The following is a 20,609-nucleotide window of genomic DNA, read 5'->3' as shown; positions in this document are numbered from 1 at the left end:
TGCCAGGTAACCGAGAACCTTTTACAATTTTAATTTGTTCTTACTTTTTTACGCTAGCTAGCGGATTAAAACTTAAACATCAAGTGGGGGCTAGCTTTGAAAACAGTAACTCTTTGTGTTCATATTCCATGTTTGCACAGTTTGGACATAACTCAAGATTCCCGGAATACCTTTTCTAAATTTGCTTTTAGACTGCGATCATAGGCAAAACCAGAAGTTTTCTCTCATTACTGTAAGATCTTACCTTGACCATGACCCCAAATGTTATCATCTGCCTTGATTACTTATATGACTCTCCAGACTTGGCTCTATGTGGCTTCTGGTCATTTCAGAAAATCTCCTATCATCAAAAGACAAATATTTGACTTCCTCTCCACCCACCCCTACTGAGAATATTTCTAAAATATGTAGTGCAGACTCAAACAATAATTCAAAATGAAGATGGCAGAACAAAAAGATGGGAAGAATCTTGGTGTCATGGAGCTACTGAATTAGCTGCTTAGGAGCCCTCTAATGCCTGGACTTTGTATGAGAAATTATAAATCTTTGTTATTGTTTAGGCCATTTTAAGTTTCTGTTTCTCATAGCTGAAAACGTCTTAACTGATGGAAGAGAAATGATAAAGAGGAAAGCAGAAGATGGACAGGAAAGCTTACTCGGAGCAGGGACTGCTTGGGTTGCCCAGGTATTGAAAGGAGTTACCTAGGCAAAGTCTGATGGCAAAATAACTACTTCCGGGGCATGAGGAAGTGAGGTGCGTTCTTGGGACAGAACTCCTCAATCTGGCGGGAGTTTAGATTGTGACCCTAGGAGTACAGAGAGGGGAAACCAGGGTTACAGGGCCTTGTAGCCCACGTTCAAAAGTCTGAGTTTCTATCTTGAAAGGTATGGGGATCCATCAAAGGATTTTCATCAGGGAAACAGCACAGTGAGAGTCAGAGTTAAGAAAGGCGTGCGGTATCACAACTTGAAGATGGACTTGGGGGTGAAGTCAGGGGAGAGAGTGTGGGAAGAGGAGCGTAGCTGTCCAGGCATAGACGAAGGGGATCTGGGCTAGGTAGAAGTGAGGACAGATTTCAGAGGAATCAGGAAGCACAAACGGGTAGGATTTCATGACTGTTCGAGGAGCTGAGGGAGAAGGGGATTCTGGGATGGCTCTGGATTTCTGGCTTGGGAGATTGAGTGGGTGGTGATACTTTTACCAAAATAGAAAAGACAGGAGGAGGAACAGGTCTGAGGGAAAGCTCATGGACCTCAGACCACCTGTGGGTAATCAAGTTGCCCCCAGGACCCTCAGGGAAGGATAGCTCAGGGAGCATTGGAGACGTGTGTCTGGGCTCAGCAGTGAGGTGGGGGCTGGAGCTGGATTTCAGAGTCATCCAAAAAGTGGGTGGACTTGAGGCCTCTGGTTTCTGCCTCCCAGAGATGGGAAGAGAATTGAAGAGAGCAATGTAATTGAGAAGTAGTGATGACCTAGTTCTAATATCACTCCTGAGTTTGGAAGGAGAAGCCCTTGGTCCTTGGGTCCTTGGTCCCCTAGATGTTTGACCTCAGGTGAGTCAATTATCATCTGCAAAATGGGGGCAATAAAAACTGGCAGCCCGTTCACGGAGCTGATGCAGGGATCAAATGCGCCCTCGTCCCTGGACATCCTCCAGAGAGTACAGGCTGTGTTTTTAAATATAATTCTGTCAAATGTAATATTCTTATGAGGGAAGACTCCAGGTCTGATGGAGGGTTGATAAGTTCTTTAAAGTGTTCTATGTGTATGTTTTGAATGTGATCATTTGTTCTGAAGAAATAAAAGTGTGTCCCATATTTGAGTTCTAGAATTGCTGAGAAAAGGAAACTTCATAGTTTCTAATATCAAATGTGACTGTTGGTATCACTAAGGATATGTGGGTATGTGTGTGCTGAGCGGGGTGGCAGGGGTAGGGGAGCAGGAAATCTAGGTCAAAAGAAGAACTAGGAAACTTGGCACCAGGGCATCATCATCACATAAGAAACATAAGGGCATTTTACTCTGTGCTCCCCCAGATTTCAAGGCTCTGGAATTCCTTTCTCCCATCACACATGGGAAGACGTGTGGCCTGGGCAGCAAATGTCAAATACCAAGGTGAGCAGGGATGAAGTAAAAGAGGCCATTTGGAAATGGGCTCATCGCAGTAGGAACTACATTTTGCACTTAGCTCTCTGACCCAAAACTGGCTGTAATTTTAGTAATCGTGGCTCACACTCATTTACACCCTCTAGCCACCGAAAGATTATCCCGAAATGCCGTCCATTTTCCTCACCACCTGGTGCTCGGTCTGCCTGACATAGTGTTCCCAAAGAAGTGAATTTATAGGCTTTTTATGAGGTGTAAAAGGCAAGGGTTTAAAAAAAACTCACTTTCGGCAAAGAAGAGTCTTTGGGGGGTGGTGGTGGTGGTTTCCTCCCGCCGTTGTTGGCAGGGCTGGTACTTCCTGTCCCTCTCATCTCTCCATCTCCTCCGTTTCTCTATCTCTTGTCCCCATCGTGCAAACCTGAGCAAGGAGTTCAGCCTAAACCCGTGAGGTTTTACCCTCAACTTCGCTGTAACTTAACTCTTACGGTGTTGCCTGCCGGAATCATTTTCTGGGTTACGTGGCCTGAGAATAAGTTAGATGTGGGAAGAGGACAAAATGTACGGCTGGAAGAATTTCAAAATTGGATGAAATTATAGCTCTTAGAGGCATAGCAGAAATCAGAAGTGTTGAAGAAGTTAATTACGTAGGACTAACTCTGGGGGCTCTTTGGTCGCTGTTTTAGTGGGAAGAAATGGGGTTGTGTTAGATGAATTGCAGAAGCACATAGAGATGGCCTGGGTCAAGAGACATTTTTTAATAACGACTGGCAGATTCGAGTGGGAAACGTAAGCTGGGTGCTATGTGCAGCTGCAGGTTGAGAGGTCATGATATGCACATGAAGCATTCAGCTCCTGACTTTTGGAATGTTTCTCTCACAGGAGAAATGGGATCCAGTCATTTGGCTAGAGTTCCATGTCTGCCATCTTGTTCACCATTCTGGGATCAGCATCTAGTGAGCAACTGCTGTTTGTACTCGGGTGCTGGGAATACAGAGATGAATAAGCTGGGGCCTACACCCTGGGGAGCTCACAGTCTGCAGGGGGCAGCTGGTGATGAGCAAATCAGACAGTTTTTGTATCTTCTAATGAAAAAGTCTGTTTAGTGTTTTAGAACTAAAGGCATAACATGAAAGAGCACTCAGGAGTGCGTTGCTGGGATAGTCAAGAACTGGCCTTGAAAACAATTTCTAAAAAAACCCCAAGAAACAGAACATCAATTTCCAGGCTCCTGGGGCTTGCTACCCATATCTGGAGGAGACAGTTGTACGTGGAGACCCACAGGCGGGCCCACTGACCACCGTGATACAGACCTTCCATGAGACTCAGCCAACAAGACCCATCCCTTTTCCTCTTTACCACTATGGCTGCAATGGATAGAATTTGAAAGGAAGGAAGGGTTTGGCTTTCTGAGGGAATTTTAAATGAGTGTGCAGAAACGCAGTTTAACAACTCAAGAAATATGTACTGAGCGCCCATCTGGGGCCATGACTTGTGTTAGGTGCTGGGAAGACACAAAGATGAACCCGGCAAGACTCTGTTCTCAGACCAGCAGTGGGATGATCCGCTCATTCATTCATTCGTTGACACTTCCTCACCTTTCTGCAGGCCCAGCCCCCACCCCTGCAGAGCTCTGGGGAGTGAAGCAGCCACTATGTGACCGGACAATCAGGATGGCATGTGGGGAGAGCAGCAGAGGTGGTGCTCGGGTGCAGAGAGCGGAAGCTCGCCTGCTTGTAAATAGGGTGTGAGTGCCTTGAACAGAGTGTGTGAAATGCCATGGAGGAGCTGAAGAGGGGGTGATGAGTTTACTGGGGTAGAGGGGGTGGGGAGGATTCATGAGGGTTCCCTGGCAGAGGTGGTCACACGCATGAGGGCAGAAGAAGGACATTCAGACTACAGGGAGAGCCTGAAAAAGGACAGTGTACATATTCCCGTGTGTGATTTGGGCCATTTCATGCACAAAGATGAGTATGTGCGTGTGTGTGTGTGTGTGTGTGTGTGTGTGTGTGTATGCGTGTATACATGTTCTTGCACTCGAGCATGATGAGGTTGGGTGGTGGGTTGAGCTCCGACGGCTTAGATTTCCATCCACTGGTCACGGGGAACCACTGAACACTTCTGAGGGAGGAAGTAATCTGATCCAATTTATCTTCTAGAAAGATCCCTCTGGGACTAGATTTTAGAATGAAGGAGGAAGAGAGAGGAGACAATGAGTTTAGTCAAGGGATGTGGCAATAGTCTGAACAGTCAGAGGTAGAATGGGTGATATTGACAATATGGGGATCATTTATGGGTCATCCAGTTTCCTTTTGACTGGTACCAGACTCCTCTCCGGTGAAGAAGTGGGTTGCTTGGGAGACAGGATAAAAGGAAAATACTCAGAGTGGAGTACAGTGTTTTGAGGTGAAATAGGTCTCCTTTCAGATGCAAGGAGGGACAGTTAGTAGTGTCAAGTCCTATAGGTGTTTGGCAGGGTCCTTACATTCTACACTCAGGAGGTCACTGGTGTACTTTAAGGGAGTGATGGGGGTAAGAGTCAGATTCCAGAGGGTCTAGTGGAGTGAATGGGAAGTGAGGAAGTGGAGACAGCCAGCACGGAGAATTCTTCCGAGTGTGGCCATGAAGGAGAGGAAAGAAATTAGGAGCTGAAGCAGAATTGAGGAAAGATTTTTGCTTTTTGTTTTTCCTTTTCTGGAGAATAGGGAAAACTTAAGCCGGATGGTTTGGTTTGAAATGGGAGGTGAGGGATGGGACTTGCCCCACACCCACCTCCCAGGGCCTCTTTTGGGTGAGAACACTGCAGAGTGGTTGATAACCACATGGTCACACTACCTGACAGGGAAGGGAGGGACTTCTCACCTTGTCCCAGATCCCTCCGTGATCTTGGTAAGGTCCCAAAGAAGTGAAGGTCACTTTTCCTGGGTCAGCAGCCCAAGCAGTATTTTGGCCTTGAGAAGCTCCAGCATTGAAGGCGTGCTCTTGGCAGCCGCATTGCCAGATCTCGCACAGTGAGGGCAGTTAGAAGGATAAACGCTCAGAGTGAGAGATGTGTGCACACTAAGTCACTTTAGTCTTGTCCAACACTTCACGACCCCATCGACTGTAGCCTGCCAGGCTCCTCTGTCCATGGGATTCTCCAGGCAAGAATACTGGAGTGGGTTGCCATGCCCTCCTCCAGGAAATCTTCCTGACCCAGGGATCGAACCTGCATCTCTTATGTCTCCTGCATTGGCAGGCGGGTTCTTTACCACTAGTACCACCTGGGAAGAGGGCGGAGAGGGGGTTGTTCAAATTCTACCTGTCTTGTGCGCCACAGACACTTTCCAATTCCCCTGATCACGTGTGACAAGGTTATTTGCATAGTAAGCTTTTATCTTAACGGAGAGACTATGGTGGCCATCTGGACTGCTGGGGACTGGGGATCAGGCTGTCCGAGGTGCTCAGAGGCCAGGGGGGCGTGGGTGCCGCAGACTCCCCAGGGACTGCTTTAAGGGCTTGTGCTATTTGGCACTCTGAGATGCAGAGTCCATGTAAGTGTGGCTCATGGAATGTGGAAGAAGTCCAAGGCCTCTTCAGCTCAGCAAACTGCCACTACAAGTCAAGTGTGGGTGGAAGACAAGCTTTGAGAAGCCCCAGAGTGGCCAGGTATGAGTGGCCTTCACTGACCTGAGTTTCCTCCAGCAGCCTTTCCAGGTGTCCCCACCCACACCTTTCTCCTGTAAGTTCCAGCCATGCCGAGCCTCTTAATGCTGACCAGACTCTGCCTGAGCTTGACCATCTCTGAGCTTTAGCCAAAAACCTGACTCACCTTTACTGCTTTCCCTGACAACTGACGTTGCCACCCCTTCCTACAACCCCATCTTTCAAGGTGGGATCACTTGTCCCCTACCTGTGCTCCTGAGCACTTAGATAAAAACATTTATGAGAAGCCCTGCACACGGATGTGTTTCCCCCTCCAGACCACGAGCATCTCAGGACAGGGATAGTGGCTGATACCAATGGGATTTCCATCACCCACCCTGGTGGTTAGTGCACGGGTGCTCAGAAGAAACCTTTTTGGTTGAGGTGAATTTCAGATTTTGAAAGAACTGTGTTTCTTGAGAAACAGTTTAAGCAGTTCAACTGTTAGATTAACTCAGCAATTAGACCAGAATAACCTAAACTCTCCCCGGCTCTCCTGGGCCCCTCATCACCTACCTTCAGAACATCGCCAGCGTGAAAGCTCAGTTCATCTTCTCCCGAGGCCATGAAATCAAACTTGGCAATGGCTTCCATGTTGTAACGTGAAGCTGGAAGGGAAATAATGTGTCATTGTGTTTTCTGCCAGGAGAAGGGCAGTCCTAGCGGTTGGCAGTTGAGGGTCCAATGTCTCCCGGCTGGAGAGGGAGGTGCAGGGGCACAGGAAGGGTTTTTGTTTTCAGAAAGAGCTGCCTCAGCCCCTAGGATCCGCTTTCCAGCATCGTTCTCTGCATCCCCAGATGCCAGGAGCACGAAATGAAGGCCAGTGACCGCCTTCCCCCTCTCCTTTCATCCCCACTTGCTGTCCTGGCCTATGATCATTTCTGGGGCATCTCTGTGTCCGGTTGATAAGGACAGAAGGCTTGCTATCGTCGCTGCCTTGGGGCCTGAGGGACTGGAAGGACTGTTCTGGAAACACTGTCCCTCGGCAGCTATATTTAACCAGGCGGTGTTAATTAGACAGATGCCATTTTCTCTTTTACATCTGAATCATTTAAGAGAATTGGACAGCGTTGGTCAGTGGGGAACTTAACCATCTTCTACATGGTTTGAGAGTAGAAAGCATTCTTGTTTTAGAATTGGGAGACTCAGATTCCAAATTTTATTATTACTACTATGAAAGCCACCGCATTTTGGAAATTTTCATTTTCATGCCTCTGAACTGAGTGAAAATATTGGCCCCTTGTATGAAGATAAAGAAGTCAACTTAAAAATGAAATATAGTTGGGTTTTTTAGGAGACAGTGGGGTGTAATAGAAAGAGAGCAAAGTCCTGGTTTTGTTGATGGACAGCTGTGTGATCTTGTGCAAGTAAATAAACCTCCTAGAGTCTCAGTTTCCTTGTTCATAAAAGGGTGATCATAATGTTCAATGAAGAAGGATGTAAGATGAAATTAAATAATAGACACCAGATGTTATCCAAGACAAAACTGAGGGAATAGCATTTATGTTTTTGAATAATTTTGTAGAATGAATTTATCCTTAGCAAAGGCAGCCTAGCCAAAAGCTGAAATAATTTTCTTCTGATTTCCCCTGCCTCCTATAAAGTTTTCTCTTTGAAATTTGATGCTTATTCTCCATGACCCTTAAGTTCTTTGGTTCTCTGCTCACCGTCAGGACACCGTCTTGAACGCTGCTGTTTGGCGTTAATGTTTTGAAAATGTGTCTTAAGTACGAAACTCTGTGGCTCAGAAACCTTCAAACCTAACTGACTTTCAGTGACCAGTAAACTGGGACCACCGTTGTCCTCTCAGTGGGAATTTCTGCCCAAATGAGGAGATTTAGGTAAATAAGGAAGGTGGTTGCCGGTGGGAAGGGGTGACTCGCATAGAGCAGGGGATTAAAGCTGACTGCTGCAGCAGTGATAGCGAGGGGCGCCTCCTCTGATTCTCCACATTTGCTTGGTCTTCCAAAGGCCATTTGTAGGGATGAACATTACCAATCCCAAAGACATATTAAGCAAAAAATATTTCAGAAACCAAAGTAAAATGTCATAGCCCTCTGCCTGAGCTTTATCACCAGCCAAAACTTATTTCCAGACTCAAAATCTATATACTTTTTATGCACTTTCTTCAAGATCTGTCCATCTAAGGCAAATTAAAATGTTTGTGACCTGGGATGACCCAGTCAACAGGAAGGAGTACTCTGTCCTCCTGGGTGAAAGCTAAATGCTTTTGCTGATTGGATTCACCCCATTACTTTTACATGCAAAGCTTTCCCTAATTAAGGCCTTGCCTCTGGTTTGCAGGATGATGGGTTCCTGTGGGTCACCCTCATGGTATCAGCAGCAGACACTGGTCACATCAGGAGATCAAGTGTCAGGTGAATGGTCCTGAAAACCAAGATCCCATTTCTATGCAAATTTACCTTAATAAGCAGGATGGAGACAAGGAGAGGGCAAATGCTAGACATATTAGAAAATCACATACATTAGAGATGAAAAAAAGAATCTAAGCCATGCTCTAGAGATGACCTTGAGCTTAGAAAGATCTTCCCTACATTACATGTAACTCATATCAGGCCTGGATGCTTGGTCCAGGCTGGCTCTAAGTCATTCAGTGAGAAGGCTGGAAGCAGAAGGAAAATTGCTTCTGAATGGTGGCACTTTTCTCTGCCTTCCCCCAGGAGACAGGTGGTGTCGCAAAGAGGCACAACAACAGAGGCACACTACAGCGCTCCCCAGCTTGTAAAATTAATCCTGGCTCAGAAAACTCAATTAAACAGGCCCACTCTTCATGAAATCACTTTGAAAAAATTTGCCTGCGTCCCATTTCCATTTGTGAAATGAAATCTATTCAGATGCTGGTTGGTGGCAGAGAGATGCCCCGGCTGGAAGGGGTGGGGGGTTGCTCCGTTTTCCTTCAAATCACAGGGCTTTGCAAGCTCTTCCCTTGAATTTACTGTTCCCTGCTTCCCTAATAGCAGAGAACGGTAAATGTGCCAGCCCCAGGGGTTGGTCTTCTGTTTGATCATAAAAATGCATGGAAATTGATATCCTATTCCTTGCTATCTATTAGTTTTAATTTTGAAAAGTTAAAAATTACCACCCGGGAAAAAGAAAACAGAGCTAACACAGTTTATTCAGTATTTATCCATTTTGTTTGAAAGTCTGTACCTACCACTGCTACATACTGCATCTGCAAGGGAAAAGTAATAAATGATGGAGATAAAACTTGGTAGCAACAATTCCATGAGAGAAAAGGTGGGGGGTGGGACTGAGAAAGAAAGGGCAGCAGCCCCAAGAACGCAGTGGAGCCTTCTTACTGCTGTTTGCAGGAGAGTGCTCCTGACCTCAGGGGAACATGAAGACAGACACCTCTTCAGAGAGCCACACAGATGGGTTAAATGTGCTTTCCCTTCCAGTGATCAATCTTAGAAACGGCTGCATTGCTACCTGCCATAGTGTGAATGAGAAGTGACAGCATTCAGGTGCTGCTGTCAGCCGCTTCCCCCATTCATCCCAGGCCCGGGGATGGTACCATTTGTCCAGGAATCCCGCCTCTGAATCATGCAGGGCTTCTGCTCCAGGTGCTGGCTCTGTTTCCTCACCAGCCCTCTGCATCTCTCTCCCTCTCCTGCTTTACAAATGGCACGGAATGCCCATTAGCAGCCCTGAGATATAGATCACCCTGCATGCCAACAGGATGCCCCCAGCACGATTTTATCTGCCCTTATATTTCCATTTAAGTTTCGTGTACCACCAGAATCCCTGAAAAACAGTCAGGCTATATACTAGGGATGCTTATCTACTTCTAAAATATGTCACCACAGAGGATGAAAACAAAAGTTGGGAGACAGTTCTTTAAAAGAGTCTGTATTTGAAAGCCAGAGTCAGGTGATGTGTTCAGAAGAAACACATAGTTCCATCAAAATGGTACCAGGGAAGCAACTTCTTGAACAATTTCAGCTCCTCCTAATTTGGCTATGAATAGCCACGGTTTCCATTTTCTGTATCTCTGAAAAAGAGCGTTGGCATAACAGCACAGAGCTATTGGAAGATTCAGGCTCAGGCCCCGGGGAAAGAAGGAATCCTGTGTGTGTGCTCAGTCGTGTCTGACTGTTTGTGACCCCATGGACTGTATCCTGCCAGGCTCCTCTGTCCATGGGGTTTCCTAGGCACACATGCTGGAAATTCTCCCCCTTTCAATCTGTCAGGCAAAGCCCCCCTTGGAGTCAGTGGGAAGGCAGCACTTCCCCACCTGCCCGCCTAAATTGACAAGGTCAGTGACTTTTCAGATGTGGGAAACCTGATGCTGCCAGGAAAAAATGATGCTCGCTAAGCCTCACTGTACACAACAGATCTGTTCTTGAAGAGTTATTATGAAGAGAATATTTGTAAATGGAATCATATTAGTGTGCATTATGGAGGCTCATTCTACAAAGGAACCCCATGGTGAATCCCTTTATAAAATGAAAGGGAAAATTTTGTTATGCAAATAGCTACGTTTTAATTTCTCTATTTTAAAGGCTGGGTTTTTCTTGCACTGAGTCTTAAAATGGAGCACACCTGTGTATCTCTTCTCCCACCTCACATGGTGGGTTAAATAAATATTAGTTTCTCCTTTTCTTAACCCTCAAATGCTTTGTAAAAACCTATATATATTGATATATAACATTTCACCTTGTAGTATAGACTCGTGTGTGTGTGTGCGCGCGCGCACATGTGCATGCACACACATGTGAGGGCTCAGTTGTGCCCAACCCCAGTACATGGGGCCTGTAGCCACCAGGCTCATCTGTCCATTGGATTTCCCAGGCAAGAATACAGGAGTGGGTTGACATTTCCTCCTCTAGGGGATCTTCCCCACCCAGGGATCGAACTCTCATTTCCTGCATTGCAGGTGGATTCTTTACCTGTTGAACCACTGGGGAAGTCCAAGTATAGACTAGTAGTCCTCCAGACCTTTTTTGCAAAGGACCAGAGAGGAGATTTTCAGCTTTGGGGACTGTACAGACTATGCCCCGACCAGGCGTATGTCCTTTTTCAGGCAGGTATCCCGAGAGAACAGTAAACCAGCAGGTGGAGCTGGGTTCCAATACAGATGGATGGCATCACTGACTCAATGGATGTGAGTCTGAGCAAACTCCAGGAGGTGGTTAAGGGAAATGGTGTGCTGCAGTCCACGGGGTTGGAAAGAGTCAGACACGTCTTAGCGACTGAAAAACAAGTTTTATTTATGCTCACCGAAACTTGAATTTTGTATAATTTTTACATGCCAAAAGATATTATTATAATTTTCCCCCACTGTTCAAAAAAGTGAAAACCATCTCATTTGTGGAAAAAATACATGAATCAAATTTCACCTACTGGCCATAGTTTATAGACCCAGTATAGTCTTTAAAATTTTTCTTCTCGTTTTTTAGAGAGTTTGGGAATAGGCTATTTTTATTTTATTATTTATATATTTTTGGCCATGCCCTGAAGCATGTGTGATCTTAGTTGCTGGACCAGGGATCAAACCTGTGCCTCCGGCAGTGGAAGAGAGGAGTTTTAACCACTGCATAAGGAAGTTCCATGTAGGTGTTTTTAGCTATATCCTATCTCCCCTGGTAGTCTGTAAACTTCCTGGGGCCTCAGGAGTAAATGAACCTGGATTTGAACCTCAGATGTGCCATTTACTTCTCAAGCATCCTGCTTCTTCATCCCTAACCTGATTCAGTTCAGTTCAGTCACTCAGTCGTGTCTGACTCTTTGAGACCCCATGGAATGCAGCACGCCTGGCTTCCCTGTCTTTCACCAACTCCCTGAGCTTGCTCAAACTCATGTTCATCAAGTCGGTGATGGCATCCGACCATCTCATCCTCTGTCATCCCCCTTTCCTCCCGCCTTCCTAACCCGGTAGCAGCCACCCTTACTTCATGGGGCTCTTGTGTGTAAATGTGTATAAAGACTCTGGCACACAGTAGGCATCTGATGAACAGTAGTAGCAGTTGTTGTTATTTCTCCTTACACGCCTTGTGCTACCTCACCAGTGCTTACTGGCACCTAGCAAATGCTTGCTGAGCGACTGGCAACTTGATGAACGACCTGCCATCAGAATTACAACTGTAATTGATTTCCTCAGAAGAGGGGCAGCCTACGGAAGGACCCATTTACAAGGATCGATTAATTTCCCATTCAAAGGTGTCCTGACTTCTTGGCAGACTCAGCCAGAGATAATGAAATATGCACCCACATTAAAGGTTTGATTTATTTAATCCAATAGAGGGCAATGGTGCACCCCAAACCATGGATTTCATCTCGTAACTTTTCTATGCATCTTGAGTCCCTCACAATCTTTCTCCAGACAGGTTGGCGACTGTCTTCTTTGTCTCTGGTGCATTTTAAGGCATATAAACTTTAACATTTCAAAGACTCTCAAACCCATAAGATACAGATTGCTTCGATGGAAAAGAATCGGAAGACATCTGCTCCTACACATTTTCTGATGCTTCAGTTCTCCTTGAGCTCCCTGGGAAGCAGGTCCCCTTTCATCTCCAAGTGACCAGCCCCTCACTTCTGCCTGTGGATCTAGGTTGATGTGTGTTGAAACCTCAACTGTGTGTTTTCTTTTATTTTAACCTTCCAGCTGTGCTTAGGGCCCTTCTGCTTTCATTTATCACCTCTTACTGGGCATTGGACAGAACAGGAAACTGAGAAAGGTCATAGAGGGCCCTTCTTGAAAATTCGTACTCATAGGGTGGACAGCTGGGCTTCTCTGGCTCAGATGGTAAAAGAATCTGCCTGCAATGCAGGAAACCCGGGTTCAGTCTCTGGGTCGGGAAGATCCCCTGGAGAGGAGAATGGCTACCCACTCCTGTATTCTTGCCTGGAGAATTCCATGGACAGAGGAACCTGGTGGGCTACAGTGCATGGGGTTGCAGAGTGGGATGATTGAATGACTAACACACACACACACACACACACACACACACACACACACACACACAGGGTGGACAACTACCTATCACTCACCTGTTAACCTTGGCTTAAATATTCTTCCAGAGACCCAAATCAATCTGATTTGGAAAAGAAAGTGGAAAAAAAAAAGAAAAAGGCTGAGCATGACCAAGAGATCAAGGCTGGTCTTTCCTCACTTTGGTTTCTCAAATGACAGCATTTTGACTCTGTTCTAAACCAGCAGAATTCTTGCTCACAGGGTGCCTCTTAATCAGCCAGCTATGCTGGAAATAACCTTCTTGCTGAATGTCTTACAAGGCTTACAGATTCCTTTTCTGCGCCTACTCTGAATTACTCCTAACTTGTCCTCTGGAACCCTTATAATAGAGTGCCTCCAGTCCTATTTTCGTAAGATCCCTTTTCTCCTTTCTCTGGAGGTTTGGATCTGAAGTCATGTGTGGAGGGTGAAGTAGGAATTGAAATCATGGTTGCTACCATCGACGGCAGATAGCCGTGAACTTGGGAGCAGCCACCAGGGGCTTCTGCTTTAAACAATTTACAACAAACAGCTCCTATGCTTCTATGGATCTCCCACGTCAGAGAGGCAGGACTATTCCTTTTTGGGTTTAGCATCTCAGAGGCCTTCTCAGGAGGATCTGGCCTATTTCCATAGGTACTCTCTCCATGGGATATAAACATTTCTGATTTTTATTGCAACCAGAGTGAGCCAAGACAAGCAAAATGTACCCCACCAAACCATTTCTGGCTAGCTGGCTGAGATTTTAGTGCTCTCTAAAAGCCTCCATTTACAATGATTTTTGTTCACAGGGACATTCTTATTTTCGTCTCGTCCCTAGGTGACTCATTATTTCCTCCTCCTAAGCTCCAGGAAGGACTTCCCTGATGGCTCAGTGGTAAAGAACCCACCTGCCAAAGCAGGAGACATGAGTTCAATCCCTGGGTCAGGAAGAGCCCCTGGAGAAGGAAAAGGCAACCCACTCCAGTACTCTTGCCTGGGAAATCTCACAGACAGAGGAGCCTGGTGAGCTACAGTCTGTGGGGTCACAAAAGAGTTGAACACAACTTAGCGACTAAACAACAATGACAACAACAAGCCCCAGGAAAGGATAAATCCCCTGGCATGACCACCCTGGGTGAACACATGCAACTACACGGGGCCTTTGAAGCTTGTCCAAGGATGGTAATTCCTTGACGGCTGACCTGCTGATGCCAGTCCTGGAGCCACTAGGAAGTGGCTTATGAACGGAAGCCTCAGGGAATGCGTCATCTCCCTGCACAGGTGTGTCCCACACAGAACAATGCATCCTCTAAATGTTTCATTGAGGAAAGCGGCAACAGAGCGGTCCCTGTCAGGTAGCTAATGGGCAGCAGGCAGTGGGGTAGGAAACGTGGAGGCGTGCTGCCTGGGATGGGCTCAAGCTCAGCCCATAACCATCCACTCCAAGGCTGGTGGTACCCAGCCCAAACTTCTAACATTTTTCTCCATCAGGGCTTCCTGCAGACCCTCTGCCAGCCTCTTAGTTTCAGTCCAACCTGGGATCCCCAGACCCACCTGGACCCCTTGACTTTGCCCTGAGGTGTTTTTTTTTTTTTTCCTATTTTCGAAATGGAAATCATCTCCCCAGCTAGAAGGCACTTGGTTTCCAGGCTTGGAAGCTAAAGAAATAAATTTCAAAGACTAACAGAGAAACGTGACACAAACTAGAGAGTCCCTCTAAGCTCCTGATATCCTTATTTAATCAAATTGCTCTTCTGCTGGTCCCTGTCTGTCACTGTGGATTATGGAGATTTCACTGGTCTCAAGGATGCTTTCCTCTTTTAAAATTAGCTCTTCTTTTCCTCCTTAAGGTTTTTTGTTTTGTTTTGGGCAGAGGATGGCAAGGGGCGGGAGGTAGAAGAGGGAAGAGACAAGTTAGGAGACAGTCCCTGTGCAGGTCCCCCCTCTCCCCTGCCGTGTAAATTGAGTGATGCCCAGGAGAAGTGTCACCAGTCATGTAAGGATGTGAGAGTTCGTCTATAAAGAAGGCTGAGTGCCGAAGAATTGATGTCTTTGAATTGTGGTGCTGGAGAAGACTCTTGAGAGTCCCTTGAACTGCAAGGAGCTCAACCAGTCAATCCTAAAGGAAATCAACCCTGAATATTCATTGGAAGGACTGATGCTGAAGCTGAAGCTTCACTACTTTGGCCACCTGATGCAAAGAGCCGACTTATTAGAAAAGACCCTGATGCTAGGAAAGATTGAGGGCAGGAGGAGAAGAGGGCGGCAGAGGATGAGATGGTTGGATGGCATCATCGACTCAATGGATATGAGTTTGAGCAAATTCCAGAAGATAGTGAAGGACAGGGAAGCCTGGCGTGCTGCAGTCCATGGGGTTGCAAAGAGTCAGACACAACTGAGTGACTGAAAAACAACAACAGAAGAAGGGTCACTTGCTCTTCTTTCTTCCGAATATTTACTACCTTACTTTTCTTTCATCAACACCAGTGCGGCTTATAAAACACAACTTTCTTGTTAAACTCAAAGCATACCGTATAAGATCTCATTCATTTTCAAGCTTTTTGTAAGAAAAAGATCTCTTTCTTTAAATGTAGTGGGTGTGTTCTCTCAAACTCAAGCAAATTCTTTTTTTCCTGTCTTGTCACTCTGCCAGGTGAGGCTGCCAGCCACAGTGACCTGGTTTCAAAGCTCAAGTCTGTTGCTGAATTGGTAGCAGGGGAAAACAAGTTCTCTGTGCTACAGTTTCCTCATCAGGGCTTGAGAGATTTCTTACCCCGCAGCACAGTGTTTTGGGAAGGTGACACAGAAGGTATGGCTCATCCTTGGGAATCGACAGTTTAGTGCATCTTTCTCCAAAGCACTTCTGGCCTCTTAGCTATCTACCATTCTGTTTCATAGAGAAAAAAATTTTTTTTTAAACTTCAAAGATGTCAAAACTCGTAACACAAGCATACATTCCTTCGCAGCTTTTCAAGGCCCCCATCTCTGCCCCCATCCTCCTCTGGGCGAGTATTAGCTTCTCCCTGCTTACTGAGGACCCCAGGCTGCGATGTCATCACAATGCATTGTAATCAAGACAATCCAGTAAGTAACGAGAAAAGATAGCACTGACCAAAGGGAAGTGGGGAAAGGGAAGGTTGAGAAACAAAACAGATTTGGCTTCTGAACCTTATCCGTGGGCCCAGAGCTCAGTCACTGTGTTGCTATCTTGAAACAGGAAGTCCCAGCTCTTCCCTGTAGGAAGACCTCAGGGAACACGCCTCACCAATGCCTAGGAACAAGAACCAGCTAAAACTAATTTCCATTCATCGATATGATCCATTATGTGCCAAGGGCTTCACAAAGCGCCACTGTTTGCGAAATGCATGATCATAATCATTATTATTATTCACATTTTCTATATATTTTTTGTTGTGCCACGGAGCGTGTAAGACCTTAGTTCCCCAGCCAGGGATCAAACCCGTGTCTCTGCATTGTAAGCACAGAGGCTTAACAGTTGGACCACCAGGGAATTCCCTCATTCACACTTAATGGATGGGAAAATGAGGTGAGAGATTAGGGTACACGTCTGCTGGCTCCTGAGACTGTGCCCTTTCTTCTCTGTCCTAGCAAAATACGCAAGTCCTGCACCAGTTCAGGATAATTGCTAACTAGCTTAGGGCCCTCTGAACCTTCCTGGCTTGCTGTCTTTCAGCCAAGAAATTGATGGGAACAATTCTTCACATACCCTCAAAATTCAAGCCCATTGCTCTTTGGTCAAAGAGCAAAGACTCTAATAAACCTGGCTGACCTTACACCAAGCAATTGTGCTTTCAGGCAGTTCCAGACGTGGAAACAATCTCAGTTAATAAACTTATAAGGAGCTGTTCTCTTCTCTCCTTTCTGTTCTCCCTCTCTCTCTCCCTCCCTGTTTCTCTCTTGTGGTGCCATGTTTTTCTGAACTTTCCCATCATCTCCTTTTCCTACAATGTGTTCTTCTTCTTCTTTTTAATGTGGATCATTTGCAAAGTCTTTACTGAACTTGTTACAGTATTGCTTCTGTCTTGTGTTTGGGGTTTTGGCCTGAGGCGTGTGGAATCTTAGGGATTGAACCAGCACCCTCTGCACTGGAAGGCAAAGTCTTAACCACTGCCACACAAGGGAAGTCCCTGTTCTGCTTTTTTCTAACTTCTTTTTCTGTGTCTTCCAAACATCAGTGAAACTTACCATGAATCTAGTTAGAAAAAGTATATCTAAAATGTCCCTGTTTAAAAATCTTCTACACTGTTCTTATTTAAATAGCACCACGAAAACATCAATCCAAAATAACAGCAAGAAAAATGAAACAGAAAGAGCCCACCCCACTGAGATGTTACCTCTAGCCTGACTCTGCTGCAAGACGAATCTATCACTTGCATTTCCCCATTTTATCCTGATTGTTTCCTAAAGCAATAACAATTGTCTGCAGAAACACCATGAATCCTGCTGGTGAAACCCAACCAGGAGTGAAGCCTTAAAAATACCCACACAGAATCAGAAATTACTTAAGGAGCCCTGTACACAGGGCCGGGGGGAGTGGTGGTATATTTGAGTGGAAGACAAGAAAGAGACAGACCGACAGACATTTTACAAATCCCCAGGCTTCATTTTTTCACTTCCTATTTTCTATTCACATCATGATTTCCTCTGGAATTTATCACCAGGATTTTATGGTGCCTTCATGTTCTCTTTCCCTTTTCCCCTTCTGTTCGCTTCGCATTTGTTTTTATTGATTTGGGCTCTGAAAGCTTGGCTCATTTATCACATATTTGAGAGCCTTCACCTTCTCACTCTGTTGTCACCAGCACTGTTAACACCATTCACAAACACCACAAATACTCTCGGCCTCCCCCTCCCTTCCCGCACCATCTGTGCTCGGGGCCACCAACTTCACCAAAGCACAAAGGGTAGAGTGGATGACTGCGTGACCACGGCTACTTCAATCTTCTTGTCACTTTTACTTATATTCCCCAGCCCCCATTTATTATTGGAATGCAGGTCATTGTTTTAGTTCACTGGTCTCAAAAGCTGGCAAAAGCGGACGTGAACCCTTATGACAGCTTGGCTTCCTTCATTTCATGTCTATCCCTGAGAAATCAGAGGTAATTACATTTTTATTGATCAAGTCACCCCATAAAGGTACTAAAAAGCTGCCAACAGAAGGGAGGATATTGTGAATTGCTTCCATCAAATGAATAACTGGAATATTCTTACTTTTTGGATATGTAGGTCTTAATTTGAGTTTGTTTGAACAGAGGAACACCTGTATGGGCCTTGTTTAAAGTCATTCTCTTTCTTTTTTAATTTCCAGTTTTATTCAAGTAGGCCCTAAATCTTGGATTCTCAAAGCTGAAAGTGATTCAGAAAGTTGGTCTTTTCCTAATTTATTAAGATGATAGAGAATGGGCGTGGTGGGAGTGGGGCAGGTGGACTTGAAAGGAACAGACTAACAGCTTGGTGAATTGGTTACATGAAACCAAAATGTCTGATGATAATTTTCAGTCTGAATTTTTCCCTAAGAAAAAAAAAAATATAAGAAGATGATACTCACAAGCCCCAAATTCTTGTGTCTAAGCTTAAATATGGAGAAGACAATGGCACCCCACTCCAATACTCTTGCCTGGAAAATCCCACGGGCAGAGGAGCCTGGTAGGCTGCAGTCCATGGGGTCTCGAAGAGATCGACACGACTGAGCGACTTCACTTTCACTTTTCACTTTCATGCATTGGAGAAGGAAATGGCAGCCCACTCCAGTGTTCTTGCCTGGAGAACCCCAGGGACAGCGGAGCCTGGTGGGCTGCCATCTATGGGGTCACACAGAGTTGGACACAACTGAAGTGACTTAGCAGCAGCAGCAGCAAGCTTAAATATCACCCTCTCCCACCATCCCAGGTCCTCCACCACACTAACTCCTTGCTCTCCTGGTCACACTGCAGTTTTTCAATATTCTTCTCAAAATGTGTTACCTAGAATTGGATTCAGGATTCAAGATGTGGTTTCAGCTGGGCTGAGTAGTATAGACTATTTAATTGTTTGATCTATACAGAAGGTCCGAGTAGTCAAAGCTACGGTTTTTCTGGTAGTTATTTGATAGTTGGACCATAAGAAAGCTGAGTGCCAAAGAATTGATGCTTTCAAATTGTGGTGCTGAAGAATACTCTTGAGAGTCCCTTGGAAAGCCAGGAGAGCAAATGAGTCAATCCTAAAGGAAATCAACCCTGAATATTCATTGGAAGGACCGATGCTAAAGTTGAAGCTCCACTACTTTGGCCACCTGATGCAAAGAGCTGACTCACTGGAAAAGACCCTGATGCTGGGAAAGTTTGAGGGCAGGAGGAGAAGGGGGGCGGCAGAGGATGAGATGGTTAGATAGCATCACTGACTCAATGGACGTGAATTTGAGCAAGCTCTGGGAGATAGTGGAGGACAGAGGAGTCTGGTGTGCTGCAGTCCATGGGCTTGCAGAGAGTTGGACACGACTTAGCAACTGAACAGCAAAAAGATTTTTATAGTGGTGTCACACTGTTGGCTGTGAAGGAAACAGCAACTACAACAAAAGTCCAAGTGTTTCTTGATGTGAAGGAGGGTCAAGCCAGGCTTGTCAACTTCTTCAGGGGATGTTTTGGGGAAAGAAAATGTGAGGTTCAACTTTAGTCTCTCTGACCCTCCTCTTGTTTTTGTTCCCTGTTGGCAAGTCTTTAGTTCATCGCAACTTGTCTAGATGTGGGTTTGTATCCCTCCTCTTGGTTATCTCTTCCAACTCTCGTTTCATAAGCAAATTTGATGGCTTTTTGGTCTTTATTCCACAATAAACAGAACATGGGCTTTGGAGTCAAGCAGAGTTAGGTTCGAATCCTGGCTCCTTCATTTAATAATTGTGTGGTCATAAGCAAATTGGTTATCTCTGAACTCTGTTTCCTTCCTTAAAAACTCCCTCCAGGTTGACATTCACCTGTTCATCACTATTTTTTGTGTATCAACTGCAAACCTGCCAGCTTCAGTAGTTATTTCTCGACCTGTCTTTCTTATCTTGTTCTCTACAGTATCACGAAAAATGCGATCAGATGCCTTGCTGTGAAAGCAAACTGTGCCATGCCCGTGGCCCTTTCCAAGCCTCAGGAGAAGAAAATAAACCAGAACAGGTCAACTCTTCCTTGAGGGACGCTTGGGGAAATACAAAGTGGAAGAAATTCGGCTTCTCACTCACTTTCCCTCTTTTGTGTTTTCTGTTCCCCGTTCCTTGTCCTCTTTTCCAGTCTGTTGTTTCATTTTCTCGTGTCTTTTAGATCAGCTGCTGTCACATTAGCTGATGCACTCCCATCCTCCCTCCACCCTGTGCTGTCTGCTTGATGGAGTAAAAACCCCTGTGAGTTGAAGAGTTCTGACACACACACTTTCTGAGGGTCATTTTTCTATTCAGAATTCGTCAATGTCATGTTGTCACGCTACCTCCCAGATCCACTCAAGTCTCTCTTGGGACTTCCTGGGTGGTCTAGTGGTTAAGATTTCACTTTCCAAGGCAGGAGATGTGGGTTCAGTCCTTGGTTGGAAAGCTAAAATCCTACATGACTTGTGGCCAAAAAACCAAAACGTCAAACAGAAGCAATATTACAGGCAAGTTCAACAAAGACTTAAAAAACGGTCCACATTAAAAAAAAAAAAACACTTTAAAATAATAAGACTCTTTTGTTTTCATTTCAGGCCTTCAGCAGTCTCTTTCCAACCTGTCTGTCTAAATTGACTTCAGAGCACCACCTACCCTTTGCAAATGTGCCTTAGTGAATGGCTCTTCACTGTTCTCTAAGCAGCCATCCACATCCTTCCTCTATACTGGTCCTCCTCCTGCCA

At 45.5% G+C, this 20,609-nt stretch overlaps 1 protein-coding gene across 6 annotated transcripts in view; it reads right to left on the bottom strand.

The window, feature by feature from the left end:
* GRAP2 (GRB2 related adaptor protein 2) overlaps nt 1–20,609 on the bottom strand; it is a 68,052-nt gene that overhangs the window by 14,644 nt on the left and 32,799 nt on the right. For 2 of the 6 annotated variants that reach the window (XM_020876949.2, XM_070453369.1), the window contains exon 2: nt 6,305–6,396. In XM_020876949.2, the coding sequence (XP_020732608.1) occupies nt 6,305–6,382 (78 nt within the window). In that variant the 5' untranslated portion in view covers nt 6,383–6,396. Of the gene's footprint in view, nt 1–2,391; nt 4,259–4,966; nt 5,368–6,304; nt 6,397–20,609 lie in introns of those variants that run through there. The other 4 variants (XM_070453371.1, XM_070453372.1, XM_070453370.1 and 1 more) reach the window with 4 other exon arrangements.

Source organism: Odocoileus virginianus, chromosome 23 (genome assembly GCF_023699985.2).
Source record: "Odocoileus virginianus isolate 20LAN1187 ecotype Illinois chromosome 23, Ovbor_1.2, whole genome shotgun sequence".
NCBI lineage: Eukaryota > Metazoa > Chordata > Mammalia > Artiodactyla > Cervidae > Odocoileus > Odocoileus virginianus.
The sequence above is the reverse complement of the archived record's forward strand: the minus strand, read 5'-3'. Positions and strand labels throughout refer to the sequence as shown.